Genomic DNA, 25,054 nt, shown 5'->3' with positions numbered 1-25,054 from the left:
ACGAATTGTGCTATTTATACTGACTCATTTAGTTCTCTACTAGCCCTGGAATTGCTTAATGTTAGTTCTTACAATATTCAAAACTGACTGGCCCATTTCTCTGTAATATCTACATCTGTCCAGTTCTTCTGAATACCAGGCCACACTGGTATTTGCAGGAACAAGCTCACTGACACCACAGCTAAGTTTGCCTGCTCTGGCGATACTGCTGCTGTGCCTGTTCCATACATGGACTATGGTCAGCTCTGTGCCATTTGGCAGTTGACTTGGAGTGAGCTACATGAAAACAAGCTTTTCCAGATAAAACCCTCTATTGGACTTTGGCCATCTTGTTTCCATAAAGATAAAAAAGAGGGAGTTGTCCAAACTAGACTATGCATTAGTCACAGTTTTTTAACTCGTCATTTTCTTTTATATGGGACTGATGCATCAATGTGTGACACTTAGGTCACAATAGTCCACATTTTACTGTTATGCTGTCATTATGACTCTCAAAGACAGCACAATTTTAGATGTGTTTTGTCCAAAGGTTTATCTGTAAGTGTCATTGGCAATGGTGACACTGTTCACCTTATAAATGTTTTTAGTTTTTTAAAGGTCATTGGCCTTTTTATGCTTTTTAAGTTTTTAATTCATAAATTAGACTGTGTTTTTAAGATTATTCCTTTTTATGAATGGACATAAAATTAGTTCTATACAAAATTAGAAAATGGACTTGGTGTCAAATATCTCGAAACCAGGACTGGAATGACCACCTTCAGGTGACAAACATTGATGTTTGAACTTATCTGTTAGTCATTCAGGTGAGTTATAATAATTAAAATTACGCTACAGAAAGTGTTTTAAAACTTGTTACTTTATTTTCTCTTTTACTGTTGTAAATTTGATTTAAAAATTAGATTTAATACTATTTGAGTTTTTAATTCAAATATTAAACTTTGTTTTGTTTTATCTTGATTACTTTTTATGAATTTAATAATTTTACTTTTAATCTTTATAGAGTTTGTTTGGCACAGATAGCCTAGTTGCTTTGTGCCATAAAATGCCACACAACCAACCAACGTTTTAGCTTGTAGATGTCACCAGTCAGATTTGTTTGTGATTGATGTTTCACAGACTTTGTACCATTCATCTTATCTTCTTCTTTACCTGGATTGATCTCTCCTTCCCAAAGTTTTAGCAGCTCAGGAGGGTAAATTCTCCTCAATGATTTTCCTTCCTGTTATTTCCCACCTTTTTTTCCAGTTCTTGTATGGATAGACTTCTGTGTACAGTTCGTGCTGCTCTTTGTAATATCGCCCACATGGTATCTTTACATCACAACCATTCCCCTGTATTCATCTTTTAGTAACTATCTTCTGTTTAGGATCTCTCTTCTTTTACCCTTACCAGTTGAGTTTGGATTTAATTTGATTGGGTTTGATTATTTTTTTTTGCAAATTATTTCAAGTGTCTTTCCATCAGATTAGCATCTTACTTTTTCTCTGGTGTCTTATTTGTATTGTCCTTTTGGAGGAAATTCTTCAAATGGACATGTGGACTGCTCTGCAAATTTAATCTCTCACTGTCTGCATTGTGTTGCTGTTTTTTCCTCATCTGGGTACTGTCTTCCACCTGTTGCCATCCTTCACTCCTCAGCAAGACTGTCACTGGGTAGGTTTTCTTTTTTTTGTTATGTATATTATTTTTCAGTGGTGGTCTGTCCTATATTTTACCTTGTATCCTGCTTTATGGCAAATGGTGCCTGTCATGGTATACTTCATTCACTTGTACAAAAACTTGCCCTGTAAAGCCACGTAAACTTACATTTCATAATTTCTATGACCACAAATGTACACTATTCATTACAGTCACATAAACTATAGATGAGGTGTTCCATAAAACAGCTCATAGGTTATTCTTTGTAATATATTTGCTTCACAACTATGCCTCTTCCAGACTGTACTGGCCCATTAACTTCATGGATAAAGAAGAAGGGAATTGCTGCTCATCCCTGCCAATCCTTAGATTGAATAAATAATTTTTATCTACTTTTCAAAATAGGGTTGTTCACCAGTTTTATTGTCTCTAATGTGTATGTTCCTCTAATCCTCTTGAATGTGAGATATACAATATAAACTGATGAATCCATCAGTTTAGAGTAAGGCAGTGCTGTTCTGCTAATGCATTTGTTGTGAAAAAAAGATGCTCTCATCTCTGCACAGACTTCTCAGAGGAGATGTAGCTTTGGAGTGACCTGCCATAATGATTAGGATCCTTCATTGTACTCCTGCATACAAGTCAATCCCCTTCAGTTGGGTTTTGGATTTAGAGCTGAACTGATCACTTAAGTCTTCATATGTGTTCAGGGGGTGCCCGATACCTCACTCCTTTTATCTTGGGTGCGCTGCTTTGATCTTAATAGCCATGGTTGGTGCACTTATTGGTGCTTTTTTCTCTTATGATAACACTTAATGTCTTTATGCCAAGAATGTCACTTTGCTTGAGGTGGTTCAGTTTGTTTGGTTTGAATAGGATATACGTGTATTTTGCTCTGATCATCTGTGCTCTGTTCTTTGACTGGTGGTGGGAATTTCTCTTCCCAATTGACTGAACTTGAGATGAAACAGTATGATTCTTTTTTCTACCCCCACATGGATGGATACCAGCAGTTCAGTTTTGGATTGTAGTTGACTTACTAACTGTATGATCCTTGTCCTACTCCTGTCATGTATTTTAGTTCCCAGTCGTAAAGTTTTGGATGTAATTGACTTACCATGTATGGTATGTTGCTCTTTAGCCACTCTACACCTTGGGGTACATTCCTTCTTTTATTTTCAATTTGTTCATTGGGGAGATTGAAGTTAACATATCTTGTGGTTAGGATCACTTTCCATTCATTTTCCTTCCCATTTGGATGTTCTCCTCAGATTTTTTCCACATCTGAATAAAGAGTATACTTGGTACAGAAGTACTGTGGTATTCCACAAGTCATCACCTTACTAGAGGATTCCCTTTAGATTTTTTTGAAGGATGCTTCTACTTTCTCCCTTGAACTAAACCATTTGCCTATTCTGTGTGGAATTCTATTCATGTATGTGTATGGAAGTTAAGGTATCTTATTGGAAGTTACAATTTTCCTGCATTGAAAATATATTTCAAACAGTTAGTTTACTTACACTTTCCACCCCTTTTCCCCATTATTCACCAATGATTACATATCTGCCTAAACTCCAAGTGATATGTAAGTAGAACAGTATAGAAGGGTGGTCACAAGTCATGTTTGGGGCTCATCTGTTGATGGAGGTTTGTCACATGACTTTTTTCATACACGAATCAATTAAACCGTGTGAACTGAGGGGTAAGTGGGAATGAAAAGCTTTTGATATGCAAAAGAAGTTTTGTAAATATAGAGAAGCACTGAAAAATAATAGCTATGTATGTGAATGGAAATATGTACCTGTTAAATATATATATTCAATATATGAAAATTGTGAAATTTTACTGACATGAGTCTCCATATGGAAAAAAAAAAGTTGCATGTTAATTTTTCTAAATGTTCTTATTTACTTGTAATTTCCACGTGCCCCTTCCTCTCAATAAAGTGTCAGTAATGATTCTATTTTTAACATAATATTTTTGGTTACTCGAATTTTTAATAACATATAACTTTTTAATATAAGTAGATGTTAAGGATAATATGTTTTTAATCTCTTTTTATAGTGGAGCATATGTCAGAATTGGGAATGAATTTGCTGAAGGAACGAGGTGGTAAAGATACTGATACAAGGTTTGTTTTACTTTAGTTTGCAAGTGAATAAACAAATAATTTGTTTAATAAGAACGTTTTTGAAAATTGCATCCTTTTTTTCAGTTAACTATGAATGTTAACCATATTGCCTTAGGTATCATTTATTGATCATGATACAAGGTTTTAATGTTTGACATTAAACTATTTTTTGTTTGTTATATCAGTTATAATAGCATAAAATCTTAGCTAATAATCTATATTGTAATAGTATATTAATTTTAAGTTTTTAATACCACAAGTCAATATTTTATAAAATCTTGAATTCCTCATAATACAACACGACACATTTTCTCTGGGTATTTAGTCTTCTCCTGTTTTCTACCAACCATTGGAAAAGTATGAAATTAAACATAAATTACTTACTATAAAACAACCATATTTTTTATATTCTTCAATTTTGTTTGGTTATAGGGTTATCAAGTACAAAATCAAAGTTCTCCTACAACACCTACCTGTCACATCCTCTCCTTCAGGAGTTGTTAACAGTTCTCTCTTATGTTTAATTATATATTACCTGCAGTCGACAGAAAGTCAATATTTTCATCAATCAAATGACATATTGTATAACATGTTCCGAATGGTTAACTATCAATTTCACTTGGGGTACCAACATCATTCTGTAGCAAAAGTTAACAACTGGCTTGAATGAATTTTTTTCAACTCTTGTCAAATAGCTAGAAAACCAGAAAAACATTGAGAGGTAATGGAAGTTGTATACTTTTTGCATGTTATTAATCTATATTGTTTGTCATATTATTTAATTAGATTAATACTATTAAGTACATTAGTTTCTACTAATTAGGGTCAACTCTCTTTGACAATCAAGAGCAATAAAACAAAAGAATATTGGATAAGTATTTTATTTCTTGGTTTTTAAGTTTATTCTTTGTGTAACTATAAAAGTAATTGAAATGCAACAATATGAAACCTTTTAGATTAGTTAAGATTAGATTAAATAAAATCAACTGAGACCATGTTGAGAGAGATGAGAAAAATATCACTTGGTAAGAAGTTATTGTATAATGATGTCATCTTTCTTTCTATTAAGAGTCTCTGATCATACAATTCTGTTCATTATTAGAACAGTGCAATGCCTTGACATGTTTATACAGCACTCTGCCTTGAATGTCATTGTAATGATGTAAATGCCTTTTACCAGCTGGCAAAACATGATTATAATAAAATAAACACTGCTGGCCACATTTGAGTTACTTTTATAATAATAACTAAAGAATAAAGATTAGAAACAAGAAATAAACTACTTAACCAATCTACTTTTTGCTGTTGATTGTTAATGATACTTAATTATTTTTTTATACTAATGGTAGTGATGAAGTAAACTTTTATTTAATTAAGTAATTCACCAAAGAACATAGAATAGTAATATGCAAAAAGTATACAATTTTCCCTAACTATTACAAATTTCTGACTTTATAACTACAGTACTGTATAAAAGTATTAGGACAAGAGAAAATTTTTCATTTTTCCCATTTTATGGGGCTAATTCTCCAATGCCATCACAGAATGTAAATTTCAACATTATGGTAATGCTGTTGACAATTGAATGAGCCATGGTGAGAATACTTACCATCCTCTAAAATTTCCATATACTTGTACCAAGAGCATGATGTAAGGGTTCTGATTGAATGAACGTACTGATCAAATTTTAGGTCTCAAATAACTGTCATGATACCCCATAGAAGCCTGCAAGAAGTTATATGCTACTGGTATATGCCAGAAAAAAATCAATTTAATAGCACTCCAGAAATAAACTTGATGAAAACTTTGTTTACCACTCTAAAGGTTTGTTATGCCATGGCTCAAACAGCATAGATAATTGTCAGTTGAGCAGAGAATTTGCATGAAAGCTTTGTGTTGCTGGTTGGATACTCTGACAAATTACTGCATACTTGAAATGCTCACCAAACATTGCTGAATACATCCTAGATTGTGAGCCCAAAATAGGTGACTTTGAAGTAAGAAAGGAAGAGGCAGAACACCTAAACTCGATGATACTGGTGTTAAGTATCTTTGTTTTTGCTGCCTTCAGGAAAAAAGGAAGATTGCCACTGATTTCAAGCATGAGATAAACAACCATGCACCAAATGAGAGAAACGTGTCCAGAACTATAGTGTCAAGAAAACTCAAAGAGAATGGAATATTTGATCAGGTAGCAGTTAAAAACATTTTATTTGATCTGCAAATGTTGTCAAAGGTCTAAAATTTGCCTTTAAGAAGTTCAAAAACGTGATTGTGGATGATTGTAAAAGGGTGTTATGGATGGATAAGTTTAAGTTTGAAATATGTGGTTCAAAGTGTAAGTGGTACATGTGGCAAAAGAAAGGTAAAAGATACTTACCTCATTGTATGAAGCATGTGGGAGGTAGTATGATGGTTTGGGTGGTTGTTTTTCTATTTGAGATGACAGGAGATATTTGTCAGCACAAGTGCCATCAGATACTGATCTGATATGTCATGGTATACTTAATGGTTTGCATATTATTGGTAAGAGATTCTACTACCAAGAAGAAAATAATCCCTAACATTCATCCAATGCTTGCAGAAACTACTTAGCTAAGAAAGAAATTGCTGGAGTCATTCAATGATAGTCCCCCACACACACACACACAGAGCCCCAGTCTCAAACTTGCACTAACAGGGAATTTGACAGTTCTCGAATCATAAAACAACATTATCTAACACATCATTTGATAGACGAAAACCTTGACTTTCTATTGGTTATAATTAATGTAGTATTAAACAATAAGAGGGACCTATTAGCAAATCTTAATAGAGAGGACATAACAGGTAGGTGTAGCAAAAGGGGTCTGGTTTTCTACTTGATAGCTCTGAAACCAAACAAAATGGAAAGCTGTATAAATCATGGTTTGTCTGAGTAATAATAATTTTGTAATGAGTAATTTAGATTGGATTACGTACGTATTGGAGGAATTGTGGATAAAATAAAGAATAGAAGATATTTGAAGAAAATGTGCCACACTAGAGGTATTTCAGGATTTTTTTTAAACATTGACTTCAGAATTATGAACTTTAAAACTTATACTATCAAAATATGGATTATTGGATGAAAATTTATTATGTACTAATTAATATAACATATAAAGTAGATTAATAAATTTTTGAATGCAAGTTAAATGTTATGACATGCACTGTAGACAATGCCTTTCTTGATAGGGTTAAGTACTTGTGACATATTTACTGTTGTACATTCATTTTAGTGACTTCATTTGTTTTTGTACAGTTACTTTTTTTGCGTGTGACATATTTTTGACAAACTATCAAAATTTGTATGTTGTTTTTCCTGCTGTTCCTTTGAAACCTATCCCAACTTTCAAAGAACCCCCCAAGTAGTGTGACTATTGTTTGTATTAAGCCAAAAAGCTAATATTTGTGTTTAAGCAGTTTCAGATGCTGTGTACTTTTATTATCATAAGGCTAATTATATTAATTGTGTTATATGGTATCATGGTTATTGAAGTTGTAAAATTATTTGATAGTGTATTTAATGTATTGATTGTGATGTATATGTACATATAACATCTTAATTAAATATTGTCTAATGCCAAATTTTAATTTCTTAAGGATGGAGGTGTAATAGATTTACTGTTGTACATTTATTTTGTGCCTAGTGTTTTCTGTATTGTTTTCTTTTTTACTTGTGATGTTGTTTGTTGTTGTTTTTTTACTTTGTATTTTGCAAGTCCTGCTTTTTCTCAACATTTGTAGGAGACTTGGGAACATGAATCAGCAATATACTAGGTGTGTATGTAATACAAGTATTTTACAGTATTGTTGCCAAGTGAACTTTTAAGAAACTTGCATGATTTGTATGAAAGCAACTTGCCAAGAAAGATTAATATTATCATTCAGCTACAGTCAATGTGCTATAGGCTGCAGAGGCTGTAATTGTAATTAACACTTATTAATTGGAAAAACACAATTTGAATGTTATAGATTTCAAGCATTACAAATCATTCAACTTCCGTGAATTACTTTGGACATTATTATTTCTACAAGGACATCAAATATCTTTACCAGAAGAAGTGAACTTCTAGGGTGTGAGACTAGCTGAGAAAATACATCATTAGCGTAGGAGAGGAGTAACAAAATCAACCCAAAATTAATTTGCTCATTGTGGACCTAGACCATTGATAAAATATTCAGTTATAGACCAGATAGAAGATTCACTATAGTTTCTGTGGCCCGGCATGGCCAAGCGTGTTAAGGTGTGTGACTCATAATCTGAGGGTTGCAGGTTCGCATCCCCATCGCGCCAAACATGCTCACTTTTATAGCCGTGGGGGTGTTATTATGTGATGGTCAATCCCACTATTCATTGGTAAAAGAGTAGCCCAAGAGTTGGCGGTGGGTGGTGATGACTAGCTGCCTTCCCTTTAGTCTTACACTGCTAAATTAAGGACGGCTAGCACAGATAGCCCTCGAGTAGCTTTGTGCGAAATTCAAAAACAAAAAACAAACACTATAGTTTCTAAGTTGGTAAAACTCTTGTATATAGACTATCATTTGTAATAACTATTAGTTATAACCATTATAAATTGTATTGTTTTTATATTTATAAAATAAAATATATTTGTGTTAAAAAAAAGAAATTGTGTGTATCAATCTTTTTAGCAAATATAAATTTGATACATATTAACAGTTAATTAACATCTAAATTCAAATTTATGGTTATTTATAATAGTTATACATTAACATAAGTAATGTAATAAATTAGTCTCATCTGAAATAAATTATAATATGTAATATGCTGAATCTGTACCCTCCTAGAAATTCTAGAAATTTCTATCATATTATGCAGAATACACCAGAAATGAAAGGTGACAACATGGATTATGTACATTTGGAAAGTTTTTGAATATTCTGAATAATGTGGAACACTAATATATTCCAGAATATGCACGTCACTCCATACAGTATGCTAGGACATTTCAGAATAATCAACCTTCTAGAATTTTTTTGATATTCTGGAACATTCTGGAATATGCATATATTGTGCAAACTAAACATTTCAACTACCTTGAGCAACCCTGATATGTCATTCAGTATGGACAAAATTTTGTGTGCACTACTTATTTATATATTGGAACAAAATGAGGGAAAGAAAGTTGTGTACATTAGTAGTTAAAAAAAAAAAGACTGTTGTAGTGTCTACTTCACCTTCTTTCTTAGCTATTGGCCCAAGATCAGTTGGTCCTGTTGTCCGGTTTGTTTGTTTTTTTCTTTCTTCCCAGTCTATTCTACTCCACATGGTTTCTACTTTTTGTCTTTTTTCTCAAAGAAATTCTGTTCTTTTACTTTTGTTACATTTGTTGCAGTGACTTTTGCCATCTCCAACTGTTTTAAAAGTGTTTTGTTAGAAAATCTGGCAGTGTTTTTACACTATTTCAGACATTCATCCGTATCTGGTAGTATACCAGGATTGTTGGTTTCACTTTCAAGATTGGATGCCTACAGACTTGGGTTTTGTCTCTCTCCAAGTCATTCACAGCTTGCCTCATTTTTTCATCCATCTCTTTCGTAACTGGGGCCTGTCCACTTCTCTGGCAAGCTGCACTCTTAGCCACTGTCAGTTACCACAAGTGTTATATACTTCTTTTTCTCTTATTATATTTTAAATTATTTTCTAAACATTCTCTGTAATGGGAATTAAATTTAGTCATCAGTTGTCAAGTATATCTTTTTGTAACTGGCTTCAAAGTTGAAATGTTCAAATATTTTTGCTATGTTTTATATTTTTCTACCAGAAGTTTGGTCAGCAAGAGATTGCCACCATTCTTTTCTGTTTGTTCTTTCTTTTTAACAAGGGAGTGAAAATCTGTTTATTTTTTACTATTTTTCATTTCCTCATATCACACTTTTTGTGAGTTTGGTATTCATTTTGTTACTAGTCTCAGTGGAATCTATCTGGTGCATTTTGCTGTTTGCACTCAACATTTGTGGTTCACCATTACTAGGATGTTTGAGATTGTGAATAATTTTGACTTACAAACAAGTGATACTGAACAACATGGATATAATAATTAAATTCTGTATCGAAAACCTGTATTTATATCAATTTATCTTGTAGGAGTCTCTCATATTTTTTAGCTACTGTGTTTGGCCTAGGCATTTCCCTAGCCACATATCTGGAATGTCTGGGGTTGAAATAATTTGAATGTGTGTGTGTATGTGTGTGTCTACACCACAGATACTAGTACATACCCCTCCACATCACAGATGTGTACTTTCCACCATCATTGCATAGTCTTCATGAGGAAGTGTTGTCTATTGTATGATGTACTTCAGTATAATCTCTCCTCATATTATATATAAAGCATATATATTTATGTAAATTCACCCTTTTAGGGCTCCTTACAATAGTTAACCTTTAGATTTTGTCCTGTGTAACTTATGTATTATTATTTAATTATATTTCCCAACACCACTGTTCACGCACCTCAGAACGTGTGATATGTTTGAAGATACAGGAGTATGTAGTCATCTGTGCATGTGTATGTTTATTTGTAAGGAAAATATTTCTTTTAACTGTTGGAAGTCACATATACCTCTATTATTTTTCAATGCACACACTCCATCCTTTCTTCTGGAGTTTATTGAAATGGTGATATTCTTTGGAAGTAGACTAAAGATGTCAATGATGGCTAATGATACTTAAACAGATGCTTTTCCCACCTTTCCTTGCACATCTTTGTGTTTCATTGAAGGTTATGCTTGATGTCTCCACTCCAACAGGGATGGTTTTTGCCTGTGTTTATTATTATTTTTTATATCTTAATGTTCTCATAACACTGTACTTGCATTATTGAGCCCATCTTTAGGACTTGCTTAGGCCTTTCTTGCTTCTCCCTTGATGTCTACTTATTTAGGTATGGACGAAGAAGAGTTACTGCCTACAGAATATATCCTTTTATAATATATGTTGTGACTGCTTTCCCAAGAACCTTTCACTGCAGGAGCAGGACATAATATTTCCCTAAGCTGTTCATACAACCATACATTTCTGTATTCAATTTTTTTTCTCTCTTGATGTTATGCATTATTACCACTCAAAATTATCCCTGTACCTCTCTCAACAAGGGCACTATGGATGAGTAGATAACTGTTGAGAATAATGTTGTTGTTGTTTTTTTCAAATATACTTTAGATTTTTTTTATAAGACTGGTCTGTTCCTTTTGATTTTTCTGGATTCTAAAAAAAATTGTTTTGCTTAATTGACTTTATTACAGTTATGCTTGGCAGTAGTTTGTGTAGTCTCGATGTCTTTTATTCGTGCTGTGTATTTGTAGTTTTACAGCTCCCACCTCCTTTACATTATGGGTATTCTAGCTTTTAGTCATGGCCAAGCGCGTAAGGCGTGTGACTCGTAATCCGAGGGTCGCGGGTTCGCGCCCGCGTCGCGCTAAACATGCTCGCCCTCCCAGCCGTGGGGGCGTATAATGTGACGGTCAATCCCACTTTTCGTTGGTAAAAGAGTAGCCCAAGAGTTGGCGGTGGGTGGTGATGACTAGCTGCCTTCCCTCTAGTCCTACACTGCTAAATTAGGGACGGCTAGCACAGATAGCCCTCGAGTAGCTTTGTGCGAAATTCCAAACAAACAAACAAACAAACAAACTAGCTTTTAGTAAATTGTAGGTATGTCTGTCTGATTTGAATTTTACATAGCTAGACCTAAAATTAATTTTAGACGGGTACTTACAGAGCCTTGTGAAAATACAAACCCCCCTGCAAAGTTTTAACATTTTATTGCTGTTTGAACTTGCAAACATGAAGCTATCAAATGGAACTTTAGAATCTACACAATTTTCCCCAATTTGAGAAGGTTATTATTTAAGTATGTTAGATTTTAAAGAAAATTAGAATATTCTCAATTGCATTAGTGTTCAACCTGTTTGCTGCAGCTACCCTAAATCTACTGAAATGCTAAAGATCAGTTTGATAGGCCACAGAATTAGTGTAATGGTCTCTGTCTGTGTGTAATCAAAGTGGTTTAATTTTACTTTAGAGTAAATACATCTGTTCAACCACTACTCAAGAAGCAATATGACAAACCAACCATGAAGACCAAAGAACTTTCCAAACAAGTCAGACATAAAGTGTTAGAAAAGCACAGATCAAGAGAAGATTGCAAGAAAATTTCAAAGTCAATGATTATCTCTTTGAATTTGGTGAAGTCCATCATTAAGGAGTGGAAGGTGATTTGTACATTCCAGATCAGACTGCCCTTCAAAACTAAGCAGCTGAGCAAGCGGTAGACTGGTTAGGGATGTCAGCAGTGTCTTTGAAAGATTTGCAGAGTTCCTTGTCTTAGATAACTGGTGTTCATACATCAGTAGTATCCTGGTCTGTACACAAAGCTGACATGTATGAGACCATAGCAAGAAAAGAGCCATTACTAAAAAAGAATCATCTTAAGTCTCATATGGAGTTTGGAACAGATCATATAAATTATAGTGCAGACATGTAGCAGATGGTAGTTATCAGAGAAAACACAAATTATACTATTTAGTCTAAATTCAAAGAATTACACCTGTAACAAACTCAATGCAGCACATTGCCTAGTCAACACCATTCTAGATGTCAAGAATGGTCGTAGCAACATCATGTTATGGGGATGATGATTCTTAGCAGGAATTGGGAAGCTTGTTAGAATTAAGAGAAAAATGGATGGTGCAAAATACAGCTGAATCCTATAGGCTCAAACTTGCTTACATCTGCCAAGAATCTGAAGCTGGGTCAAAAATTCTCATTTCAGCAGGAAAATGACCTGAAGCACAAGGCTAAAGTCACACTGTAGTGGTTTCAAAAGAAGAAAGTGAATATCTTGGAGTGGCCCAGTCAATGCCATAAGTTGAATCCACTAGAAAGTTTATAGCAAGATTTGAAGATTGTGATCCATCAACAATCCCCAATGAACTTGTCAGAATTTGAGCAAGTTTGACAGAAAGAATGGGCAAAAATTACAACACTCCATTATGCAAAGCTGGTCATGATCTATCCAAAAAATTTGCAAAAGATGGCTTCTTCAAGGGTCCAACTTAGGGGGCTGAATACTTATGTAATCAACACGTTTAAGTGTATATACCCTTTTTGCTGGGTTTGCTGGCTTACAACATTTTTCACACACAACAGTGTTAGGTTGATCATTAAGAGTTTTAAATAAAAACAAAGTTCATTAAAAGATTGATTACATTATTTCATTTCATCAAAATATGACATTATTGGATTATTGGTTGAAGTTGAATACTTTCACAATGCACTGTACATTTAAGATGTATTCATTATTGTGTCTCCACAACAATATTATCTTTATGACAGCAACTTTCAAATGCATCTTACTTTTGGCAGGAAGGCAGAGTTTATATGAGATCTACTCACACATGCACAGGGAAGATTAAAGAGTATAACATGGGTATGTGACATGTTCACTGCTGGCCAAAATCTTAAAGCCGATGAACATAAAGAAAAAATATGCATTTTGCATTGTTAGACTCAACCACTTATTTGTGCAGAGCTCCGAAAGATGAAAATAAGAAAATGGAAAATAAAAATAAAACCTTTTTTGGCATTTAATAGGGAAAAGTGACACTATGAAATTAGCCTAAATACTAGCTGGTCAAAAGATTAAGACTGTACTGAAATGAAGCGTTAATCGGTAAACACAAAATGAAATTTAGTCATTTGTGTTCAAGCATTAGCGTTGTCAACATTTCCTGTGTTACATTGGGTAAAAACATGGCAAAGGCTAAAAAGTTGGCAGTTTGAATGTGGTAGAATTGTTGAGCTGCAAAAGCAAGGTCTCAATGTGCCATTGCTGGTGAGATTAGGCATAGTAAGACTGCTGTTGCAAATTTCTTAAAAGACCCTGAGGGATATGGAATTAGAATTTCAAGTGATTGGCCCAAGAAAAGTTCTCTAGCGTTGAACAGGAGGATTCAACGGGTTGTCCAGCAAGACACCAGCTGCAATCCACGATGCCCGCAGGACAAAGGACTTTTTCATGGCAAATACGTGATTCTTTTGGACCATCCAGCGTGTTTGCCCGAACTGAACCTGTTTGAAAATGTTTGGGGGTGATGGCAAGGGAAGTCTATGGAAATGGGCATCAATTCCAAACACTGCATGATTTTTGTGAAGCCATCCTCATTACTTGGAGTAACATTTCAGCCAGCCTTCTACAAATACTTATATCGACCATGCCAAAGCGAATGTTTGCAGTTATTCGCAGTGACAGCTGTGTAACTCACTACTGAGACCTCTTGTTGGACATTTCTTACCCTGTTTAGGTATGGTCTTAAACTTTTGACCAGCTAGTATTTAAGCTAATTTCATTGTGTTCACATTTTCTCTATTAAATGCTAAAGTTTTTCATTTTTATTTTCCCTTATATTTATCTTTTGAAGCTCTACTCAAATAAGTGTTGGGTATAACAATGCAAAATGCATGTTTTTTTTTGTTTTTTTTCTTTTTGTTCATTGGCCTTAAGATTTTGGCCAGCAGTGTATGTTTACCAATACATAAATAGAGCATTCAGAAATTTTGAGTAACATGTTTTGTTAATTGTAATGTTTTGTAATTGTTAAAATTCAGCACGGAAGGCTTTGAGTATCTCAGTGTCTATTTGAAATTGATTGTTAAAATGTAAAATTTATTATATAAACATTTAAAAATTGTACAAGATGCTTATGAATACATTATTTTGTATATTTTGCTACAAACTTGTTTTATTTTTGTCCTGTGATTAAATAGATGAACAATTGTGAACATTAGGTTGGCTCATAATCTTGAAAGATATTTTTAGTCTGAAGATAAAAGTATTGGTCACAGTATTGTAATGTTGAAAAAAGCATTTTGTTTATAAATGTGTATCTGATAAAATGTTGAGTTGAGCATGGCTCAGTAGCTAATGTGATTTTATGGAGGATGGATTTGGAGGTTCAACAGTTCAATCCTATTACCACAAAAATAAATAAATCTCACTCAACACTTTGAGATCCTGTATGAAGGTGACAGCCAAATCCCACTGTTTGATGAGAGAAGATTAACTCTGAAATAGAATAGCTGTCTTTCTTCTGATGCATCGCTCAAAATTATAAACATCTAGTACAGATAGTCCCAGCGTGAAGCTTTGTGTGAATTTTCAAAACTAATAATTGTTTGCACTTCAGCAGTGTGATTATGCAATACAATTTCTTGTTTTTAGATAACCCTGATCAGAATATCTTAGTTTGTTTTTTATAATGGTGAATGTTTTAAATTGTTTTGAGATTGTTTTCTTAGACACAGTTGCACTTCATTTTGTGTGAGTTTCATTAACTTTACATAAAATTTTCAAAACCTAGCACAGTAAAACCTGTCTAAGTCAAAAACTTCATAGGGCAGAAATTTGTACAAGTCAGAAATATTAAAATTTTGCAGCATTATCTTAAGATTTCTCTTATAAAAGGCCCTCAATATGGCAGAACGGACGAAACGCAGATGGAAAACCATCTTTCACCTACCTCATCTATCAACAAGTAGGATTAGCACCTGAGTAAGGTGAAAAAATATTTATTAAATATTAATTTCGTATTTAATTAATAATTTGTTTAAATATTAATAAATTCTTGGACATTTTGTTACAGTAAGTATTGATTAAATATATTTGTTCTTTTTTCTGCCATCATTATTTTTGCAGTTAAATTAGATTCATGATATGTAGAAATATATTTGTCTTTTAAGTGCAAAATTCTACTCTTTAAATAATTGTCACCAAAAAAATAAATTATTTTCTTCTCTAATTTTAAAATTTAGGGAAAATTTACTAGGGTAATAGGTAAAAGTGAAAATCTGTGATGTTTCAAAAATATAAGGAAGAAGCAACTTCCTGTGGAATGGAAAGCAGATAATAAAGCATGGAAGACAAGTGCTATATTCGAGAAATTTTTGAACAAATAAAGTAATGGAACAAGAAAATAGGAACATTCTACTTTTCCTAGATAATACAAGTTGTCACTCAGAAGTTTAACTTTCAAGTATTTATTTAGTCTTTCTTCCTCCATGTACAACATCAGTTCTACAGTCACTAGATAATGGAATTATACAGTGTATGAAATTGAAATACAGAAAATTGATGCTTTACCATATTATTGCAAACATGGATGACTGTAAGAGAGCATCTGAAATCACCATGGAAATTAACGTGTTAGATGCAATTGCATTTTAAAGTTATTCAATTAAATGCACAATAAAGTGCTTTCAAAACTGTGGATTTATTCTTGATAATGGCAGAAACTGTGGAGAAGTTGTTTGTTATGATGATTCTGGTAAAATCCAAATTCTGGGAAGATTGATGCAGATGATTCTGTGAACATGGAATGTTTTGTGAATGTTGACAAGAATGTTTTAACAGAAACTGATGAAATTGATTTAAAATGTATAATATAATTGCAAGATGGTAACACTGTGAGAGATTCAGATGATGAACAAAATGGAAAAGATACTGTGGAAATAGAAATTTCTACTTCATTGCAAGTATTAAATTATATTAACACTATCGAATTCTATGCAAAGATGAAGGGGAAAATGAACTTCGTGAAAGGGCCGTAGAATTGACATTCTCTTTTAACTGCATGAGAAAATCCATTAAAAAAACAAGACAGTTGAAATTGGACACTTTCTTTAAATAAATTTAAGATTTTGAGTATTTTACATGTTTTATTTTTGTTCTAATAAATATAGCATAAACAGTATAATAATTTTATTAATAAATGTTTTATTTCCCTTTAGTCAAGCAAGTATAATGTTCCACTCAAAAAATATACATAATTAAAGAAATGCACTTTCACTATGTCTAAAATTTTATTAGGACTTACCTCTCAAATGCATTTGAATATGAATCAAATTATTACAATATTTCCTATCCTGTCTTTTGTGTGAAGAACTTAAAATAGACACAAGTCAGAATCACTTTTTATTTAGTTGTTACTACAGTATAAATGTGTGAACATAATATAAATGTTATATTACCTTTGAAAGTTTGACATACATATGCTTTTCACAGAAAACTCAATCCCCCCATTTCAGTTAACTATCTTGATGATTTGCAACATGCTTTCATTACCACATTTAAATGTGAAAATTAATTATTTTTAATATTCATCTGAATGTATTACTTTATATATGTTGTATATGATTGTAAGAAAATTAAGCTTGAATTCATTTCTTGATGTTATTAGACTTGGATACCATTGGCCTCCATTCACATCTGTCAAACATCTTCATTTGCACATTATATTTCCAGTGAGTGAAATGTCAGTGTTGTCAAAGTTGATCTTTTGGCCTAGAAACTTATGGTTTGTTATGGTAAGTTTGTTTTGTTTCTTATTGTAGAATATTCCAGTTAATTGTATTAAACTAGAAATGTTTTTGTTATGCTTTTTTGATATTAAACTTAAGTATTATAAACTAGACATATAAATCTTAACACAAACACACAAATATTACACTAGGATTGTATATAAACTAGTCTTCTGTTTTGTTCGTGAGATGAGTATTGTAATTCTATAAACTTCAATATCCGAGCTTTCTATTATGATATTGTATTATCCAATAGGAGTTACTTTCCAATATCATATAATCTGGTATAATCTAAATTTTTGTTTGGAACTTCAGTATTGCATTATTTATTATGTAGACTTTTTTCTTTTTTTTTTTACTAATGTGTATTGCATTCTCTGTTATATACAGCATTAGATATATTTTTTGTTTTAACTTGTATTTACTGGAGTTATTTTTAGACCATATTTAAAATTTTGTGATTTTGTACAAAATAACATACGTACTATAATACCATTACAATAGATTTATTAGAGCATTGTTTTGGATAAGATACACTTATCTTCTTTCTCACTACACTGTGTCAAGTGTGCAAAATATAATTAAACTGCTTTATTATCATTATATACAAGTAAAGAAATATTTATACAATCCTCAGTCTACCCTAGTAGGAAAATTGTGATATTTGTTTTAGAAGGCTTTCCTTTTTCTAATTTATTTACTACCTCTCCTGATAAGTATAAAATTGAACGTTACTTAGTCAGTATGATATAGATATTTCTAAAGCAAAACTAATTTTTATAGCATTTAATCTTAATTGTTTATGAATCCATAAACCCACTTGTCATGTTGACCTGTCACATCCTTACTTTTACAAATTGCCAGTTGGTCTCTCTGATATCTTATACAATATTATTTATAACCAATAGAGTGAAAGCTGTAATCTGTTAAATTATTATATTGGCCCTATTATAAGCCTATGATGTTTTATTAGTAATTAGGCTGTAAATTTCAAAGTTTCCTCATTATTATGTGGCCAATAGTGGCCAATTCCAGGCTCTTTTCACCTTACTCTAACCTATTGCATTCTTGAATGTTCAGATAGCATCCATCTACATGTGCATGCCAAATATTTGCTCAAGATCATTGCTAGTTCTTGCAACTAATTCACCTGCAGGCTCTTCAGCTATGGTATTGATTTTGTAGACCTAAAAAAAGGATGTTATGACACTCAAGTTTTTTCTTTCCAATGGTTTCTGAAAATGGGGGTCACCTTGTATTGAAGATCACCCTATAATTGGGCCAATATGTTATTTTCTGTACACAACATTGTCTATTTCAACTTAAATTTGGTATGTTTTCTACTGGTTTTGACAATATTTGCTGAATATTTAAACTGTTATTGCATAGTGAGAAAGCCAGGTAAGAATTTCATTGTTATAGGGCATTGTTTGATTTGTTACTGTTATTATTCTGTGTTCTTAGGTGCATTGTTTAATTCAATAAAAATTTAGTGTAGTAGTGGATTAAGTTTCATTGACAATCAACAGCAAAAAAAAAAAGATGATCCAGTTAAGCACTGTAATTTTTGTTTTTATGTGTCTTTACTTATTATTATAAAAGTAACTAAGAGGTAAATATTAGAAACTTGTTGGATTAGGTAAGTTAATGAAAAAATAATAAAAATAATTATTGAGGTATCCCCATAAGCAGCTTATGCTTTACATAATGTGAGCTACATGTTTGCTGAGTGATTTACAATGTGTGTGGTAGAATTATTAGACATGGTTCATAAAGTAAGAAAACAATGAAATTCAGCATAAATAAATGTATGTTATTGTGAACTTTAAAATGTTTTAGGATAAACAATTGTAGTTTCATGTTATATTTTCTAGGCATTGTAGAAAGAAGTGTAATTTAGATTTATTTCATATTTTATGGTGATTACAAGGTAGATCAGATTTATTGAATATCTATAGAGTTATAGTAAAGAAATAACATTGTTTTTACTGGAAAAAAAACTTGATATTTATTTAAGTGATTTTAAAGCTTATTCAAAAGAAATTGAACAATTTGCTGTTGAAGAAAAGTATTTTGTTAATCCTAACAGGAAAATCACTTTGCACTCAGAGCAATCAACTCTATGGCTCTGACATCTATCCATTTAATCATGGATAAAGTTTTTTAGTAAAAATATTTAATTAAAAAATCGGATTTATTCTCTACAAAAGACTTGTCATGCCTACTAAGAGCCTACCCAATTTTATTATTAGAACTTATGAAAACTCTGATGGTCACTTTGAAATCACAAATGCAATTGAATTAACCAAGCCAATTGCAAGAGAGTGAAGGTGCATTAAAACACACCAAGCTAACTAACTTTCATGTACTGCTGGCAAGGTATCTTATATTTTTGGGTTTCAGCTAAAATGTAATTTTAGGAAATTTGTATGTATTAGTTACAGTGTTTTTGCTCTATAAATGGTGTGTGAAATATAATGTCACATTTAAAATAGTAATTAGTTTCTAAATCCATGAATTTCCAGATCAGAGGTATGGTACTTGATGTCTTGTCATACAAGAAAATTTCCTTAGCTTTCAAACAAATATCACTGAGAAAAAAATTGTGGATTAAAACAACCTGTAAAAACACTACCAAAAGAGAGAAACAGATCTATGAATTATTCATGCACCTTATAAACTTCCTAATACATTTTTTGTTCTTTGCTGTGAGAGCTTAGTCTAACCACTTTCTCACAAAACTATGAATGACTTATTGCACCACTCTACACCAATGTTACTAATTTATAATGTGCTTTGATCAATGATATTTAAGTTTTTCTTTAACTATATTTAAAGCTGATCTTTAGTAGTTGTTGACATGCACATGCTGTGAGGTCAAAATAAGAGGTTGTATTAATAAAATCATGGATAGAGAAGAAAATTTACAAAACCTTGTGTTTTATATTAATAATAAACTATGGCTTTTTTAGCAAATATAAACCTGCTTTTGGATAGGCAGAAAAATTTATAAATCTAAGTCTTTGTTTACTGTATATTTAATGTATGTATTTTGAATTTGATAACTTAGATTATTGAGTTTTTTCCTTATTCATATATTTTATTTCATGAGCTCTGACAGATTTTCATTTTTTTATTATGATATATGTTTGAAATTATATTTTAAAGATGTTTTTTGTACTCGGAATGTTATAATCATTTACTAAAAATTTGACATCTGTTTTTATCTATTGTACAAAATAGCATAAAATGTAAATGCAGAAAAATCGAGGTGTTCGTGAAAGTTAAACTTTTGTACGTGTTTAATTTTGTTTTTGTCAAATTTAATTCATTATGTTTTCAAAATATTTCTAATGTTACTATTACCAAGAAAAAAGTTTAGACTTACTGATGTTTTCCATTAATTTAATAATTAGAAACAGTCAGATATATGGTCTGTGAAAAAAATTAGAATAAAATAGGTTTAAATCTAGTCATAAATGGTTATTGTAGAGATATCCAAATTTCAGTTACTACAAAAATGTTAACAAATTGAAATTTGTAAGCTTAACTTATAAACAGTTAAACTGTTATTACGAGTGAAAAATTGCAGGACCAAAGTTCAAGTGAACAAGGTTTTAATCATTTGTTGTGTCATTCATATATTTCCATTTTCCTTTTTTTCTAATTCAGTATATCTTTTTTGTTATTATTATTGTTTTTACTGTTTCAGCAAGAATATATGATTTATTAATTCAACCAGAAGTGTTGTTTATCATTTCAGCAAAATTATCTTTCAGGTTATATGTTCAGTTTTATGTTCTGTATTAAATCAGAATGAGTATGTTCATTATTATTTCATCCAAAATATATTTTTTTTCATTTAAGCCATAATACATCTTTCATTATTTTAGCCATGTTAATTCTAGATGTTTTATGCAACTTTTCAGCCAGAATATGACTCGAGTATTTGTAATATAATTTATTTTTTCAACCAAAGTACCTACTCTCTGTTTTCTAATTAAATGGAGTCCATTCAGTGGCCAATCCCATAATACAGAAGAAATGTTTGTTATAATTTTAGTAAAATGTACAGGTTTTTTGTGCACAAAAAAAAATTGGATATGTTACAAAAGTACTCGTACTGAGTGGATGATGCCAGTCTGACTCAGAGCAACAAGTCATCACAGCATAAGATAATGTTCCCATGTAAAATAAAAATGCTTCTTTATGTAATACTTTTTGCAAAGCTGTTGGGTAATAATTGAAAACAAGAATAGTTTATGCTTTACATAAAAGTTTTATCTGTTTCCATTTACAGTTTTTTTTTTTAATTTTGGTGCAGAAAAGAGTGTATTGAGTATTTTTTAATATGTTAGCCAGGCTTAATAATATATCTATTATTGTTTCAGCCAGAGTATGTCCTTGATAGATTGAAAAGATGAAAGTCTCATCTTTAAAACTGGAGAAGGCAACAAATGATGAGACTTCTATACCTTTTAGTGTATTTATCTACTTTAATTTACATTAGGGTTTACCAAAAAAAAGAGAGCTCTAATAATTTGATATAATTAATCATTTTCTGAAGCTGCCAGCTATAGTTAAGTGAGGTGACACATGTTTTGCACTTATAACAGTACCATTCCAGTTAGGAAAAGTTTTGAGGCGTAGTAATATTGTTTGACTATATTCAGTGCATTATTATTTCACAAACTTCCAGTTTGAAGGTGATTTAGTCTAATATTGTTAAATGTTCGACCATTTTAAGAGTATTTTCATGACATAGAAATTAGTAACAAGTGAATTATTATATTTTTTCACTGAATAAAATTACAGTAGATAAGATGTGAAAATTGTATCACCAAATCATGATGAAGTACAAATTATATGCTGAAGTTAGTAAGACCTTAGCCATATGTAATACCAGAAAGTGTTTTTTGAGCATAAACTAACATCTGATTGTCTGTCAATGACTAAATATTATTGGGTTTAAATGTGCATTGGTATTTATTTTAAAACTTACTATAAACTTATAATATTCAGTTTTTAAACTTTGGTTAAAATTGTAATAAAACTGGCTAGCCAAAAAGAAATAGAGATATTAAATGTAACAATTAGCTATGAATATAATGCATTTTACTCCATTATCAGGTTTAAACTGTTTCTATAATAATGGATTTCAAGAAGTGTACATACACATTACATGGGAAATTCAGAATCTGTTGCTTTTAAAAGTTTTTAGACCCTTAAGCCAAAACTTGTAAGATTAACTTATTATTTAAAAATCTGAATAAAAGGATGTATTAGGGTTAATCTGAGGAATGTATTAGCATAACTGTGCATGTATAATTCTGTTGTATGAATATAAATCACTCATTTGTAAACTAAGCCTGCTTGTTTTCCAAATGCCATCATTTTTAAATGAACAAAGATTAGTTTCAGTAGAGCATTATACCTAGTGCAAGTTAACTATTCCCATATTTAATGTTTATACAGCACTTAGTATAATAAATAGAAAATACCGCATTCCTAACTAAACAAATGTTAGTGTGTCATAAATTAATACAGTTGCATATTCTCCATATAGATGACCAACACTTACCATTTATTGTCATGGTGTGAACACCATTTGCTAAGATGGCAAAAATGATACGTAGTTATCCATGTCATATCATATTAGTATTATACCTAATATCTTATGACAAGAATAATTAATTGTCATTTATGTTTGGTAAGAAATTACAAATTACAAGTATAGAATTGAACAGATTTCCTTTTGAGGTTAAATAATTAGTATATTTTAAATTTTAGGATTTTGAGCATTTTTTTTTAAGGGGCAAATACATAAAGTCAATTTATTAACTTTACGATGGGTTTGCAAGTTAAAGATTAACAAAGTTATAAATGCAAGTAGTTATTTTGGCTTGTTTCCTAAGTATAACACAGCTTTGACGATGAATATTTTTAAACTGTATAACATGTAAGCATAATTTTTTACATTGATGAATATGATCTTATATTAACATGAATCTGTACATAAGAAACCAAAGAGTGAAGACCTCTTGAAAGTTCAAAATTAGCTTCATATAAGCAAATAATAAAAAGTTTGTGTAATTGTACACTCTGGTACCAAGTGGAACAGATTATTTTTGCTGGATTTAAGTAAATAAGTAGCAGTAAAGCATTTTCTCAGAAATATACTAATTACAAAGTGTCATTTAATTGTATCTCATAAAAAGCCCAGTTTTCTCTAGTCATGTTAAAAGTGTTGATTCTTGAACAAATATTGTGTACCACGTTTTGAGTGATTGTGTTTAAATGGTAAAAGTTGCATTGTACTTGAAATTTGATCTATGAAACTGCAAAAAAAAGGCCATGAGATCTTATAAAGTCTGGTTTCCTAAAAAGGTAAAATGGTTTGCTGTGGTTCATTTTATTCTTGTTCTTTAATTTCATTGTTTGATCTTTTCCATGACTGATTCTTTTGGTTGATTTATTTCCTTATAACAATCTGCAATCATATCTTCACATCAGATTTCCTTTACATTTTGCTGCCTTTTATTGTTTCTTTTTCACATATGATTCATGGTCTCTACAATATCAATGTCAACATCCTACACTACTAAATAATACAGTCAGTATGGGCACATTGCTAACAATCTATCTGTAATATTTATTGTATCTTTGACTATTACAAAACTTTTCACACCCATATGATTTGATGTGGTCTCATGTGTATGGCATTATCAGTTGAAAAACCACATTGGTGTCAGCATTTCACACCTTTTTTCATTTACAGTTTCTAATAGAACTTGACATACAACAATGTCTATTAAACAACCATTAAAATTGAGTAATGCCATACAGTTATTATTGACAATTACTTTAAACGTTATTGCTAATAATATTAAAGAAAGCAAATTTAAAAGAAAGATGTCACAGAAATTCAGTTTACTCCACTCTGCTTACTAACACATCAAACCTAAATACAAGAGCTCAATGTATTTGAAAAGGAGTATATCTAACAACAGAACCATTATTCAAGTAAAGTATATTGTCAAGTACCAGACATTTTAACACTTTATATGTATAGTAAGTTAGTAATGTAATTATAGGGGTGTGTTAGGTTAAGTATTCTTCTATAATAGGTGTCTGCGACTTGTGGATGATGAATTTAGTGATAAATGAACAACACATGCTCTACTTGTTTTTAAGTTAATATCTTCAAAACAGGTAAAACATATGTACAAAAACTCTTTACACTGTGAATATGGCAGTTGTGTCTTAAATATTATACAGTTCTCTTCTTTTTGTCAAAAGTTCACTTAGGTTAATTCATTTGCTTTAGAATTTAGTTAAGAAGCCAGTCTTTTTTCTTTTTACAACAGTATCATTGAATAACTTTCCCATTTCTTTTTTTTTCTTTAACATATAAATATCAGTGTATAAATTCACTTACACAGCCTCATTAGTTACCACAATTATTTTCTCAACTTCCAATACTCATTTGCTTTTTATATATAGGTCTATTTCCAATAGTTGTCTGTTTTTCATGTGTAGGCCTTACTTCCAATAATTGTTTGCTCTGCATCACAATTCACACAGGTTGGTTCAGTTGGTTTAGAAGTTATCATTCTTCTAAAGTGTTAGAAAACTGTTAATCTTGCTTTTAACTTATCAGCTGTTAACCATTTACTCCTATGGTAGTTAATTTCAGCCAGTTTCTAACTTCATGGCTTTACTTTTTCCTCTATTTCTCCACTTATCTGGTTATCTCCATTTATATCTCTCACTAAGGCATTCTAGACATCACTATAATCTCAACATCAGCAACTTACAAATATAACTTCCCATAATCATCTGGTTTTAATACTGTCTACACTGAACAATCCTTTATTTCTGACATG

General features: G+C 31.5%; 1 protein-coding gene across 13 annotated transcripts in view; it reads left to right on the top strand.

Moving 5' to 3' along the window:
- Window positions 1-23,561, top strand: part of LOC143253625 (adenosine 5'-monophosphoramidase HINT3-like) — a 39,554-nt gene extending 15,993 nt beyond the window's left edge. For 2 of the 13 annotated variants that reach the window (XM_076507767.1, XM_076507769.1), the window contains 5 exons: window positions 3,703-3,769; window positions 7,538-7,570; window positions 15,277-15,363; window positions 17,048-17,174; window positions 19,694-21,547. In XM_076507767.1, coding sequence (XP_076363882.1) covers window positions 3,703-3,769; window positions 7,538-7,570; window positions 15,277-15,363; window positions 17,048-17,174; window positions 19,694-19,888 — 509 coding nt within the window. In that variant the 3' untranslated portion in view covers window positions 19,889-21,547. The other 11 variants (XM_076507777.1, XM_076507775.1, XM_076507774.1 and 8 more) reach the window with 11 other exon arrangements.
- The last annotated feature ends 1,493 nt before the right edge of the window (window positions 23,562-25,054 follow it).

The sequence above is a fragment of the Tachypleus tridentatus genome, chromosome 6, assembly GCF_004210375.1.
Source record: "Tachypleus tridentatus isolate NWPU-2018 chromosome 6, ASM421037v1, whole genome shotgun sequence".
Taxonomy (NCBI): domain Eukaryota; kingdom Metazoa; phylum Arthropoda; class Merostomata; order Xiphosura; family Limulidae; genus Tachypleus; species Tachypleus tridentatus.
The sequence above is the reverse complement of the archived record's forward strand: the minus strand, read 5'-3'. Positions and strand labels throughout refer to the sequence as shown.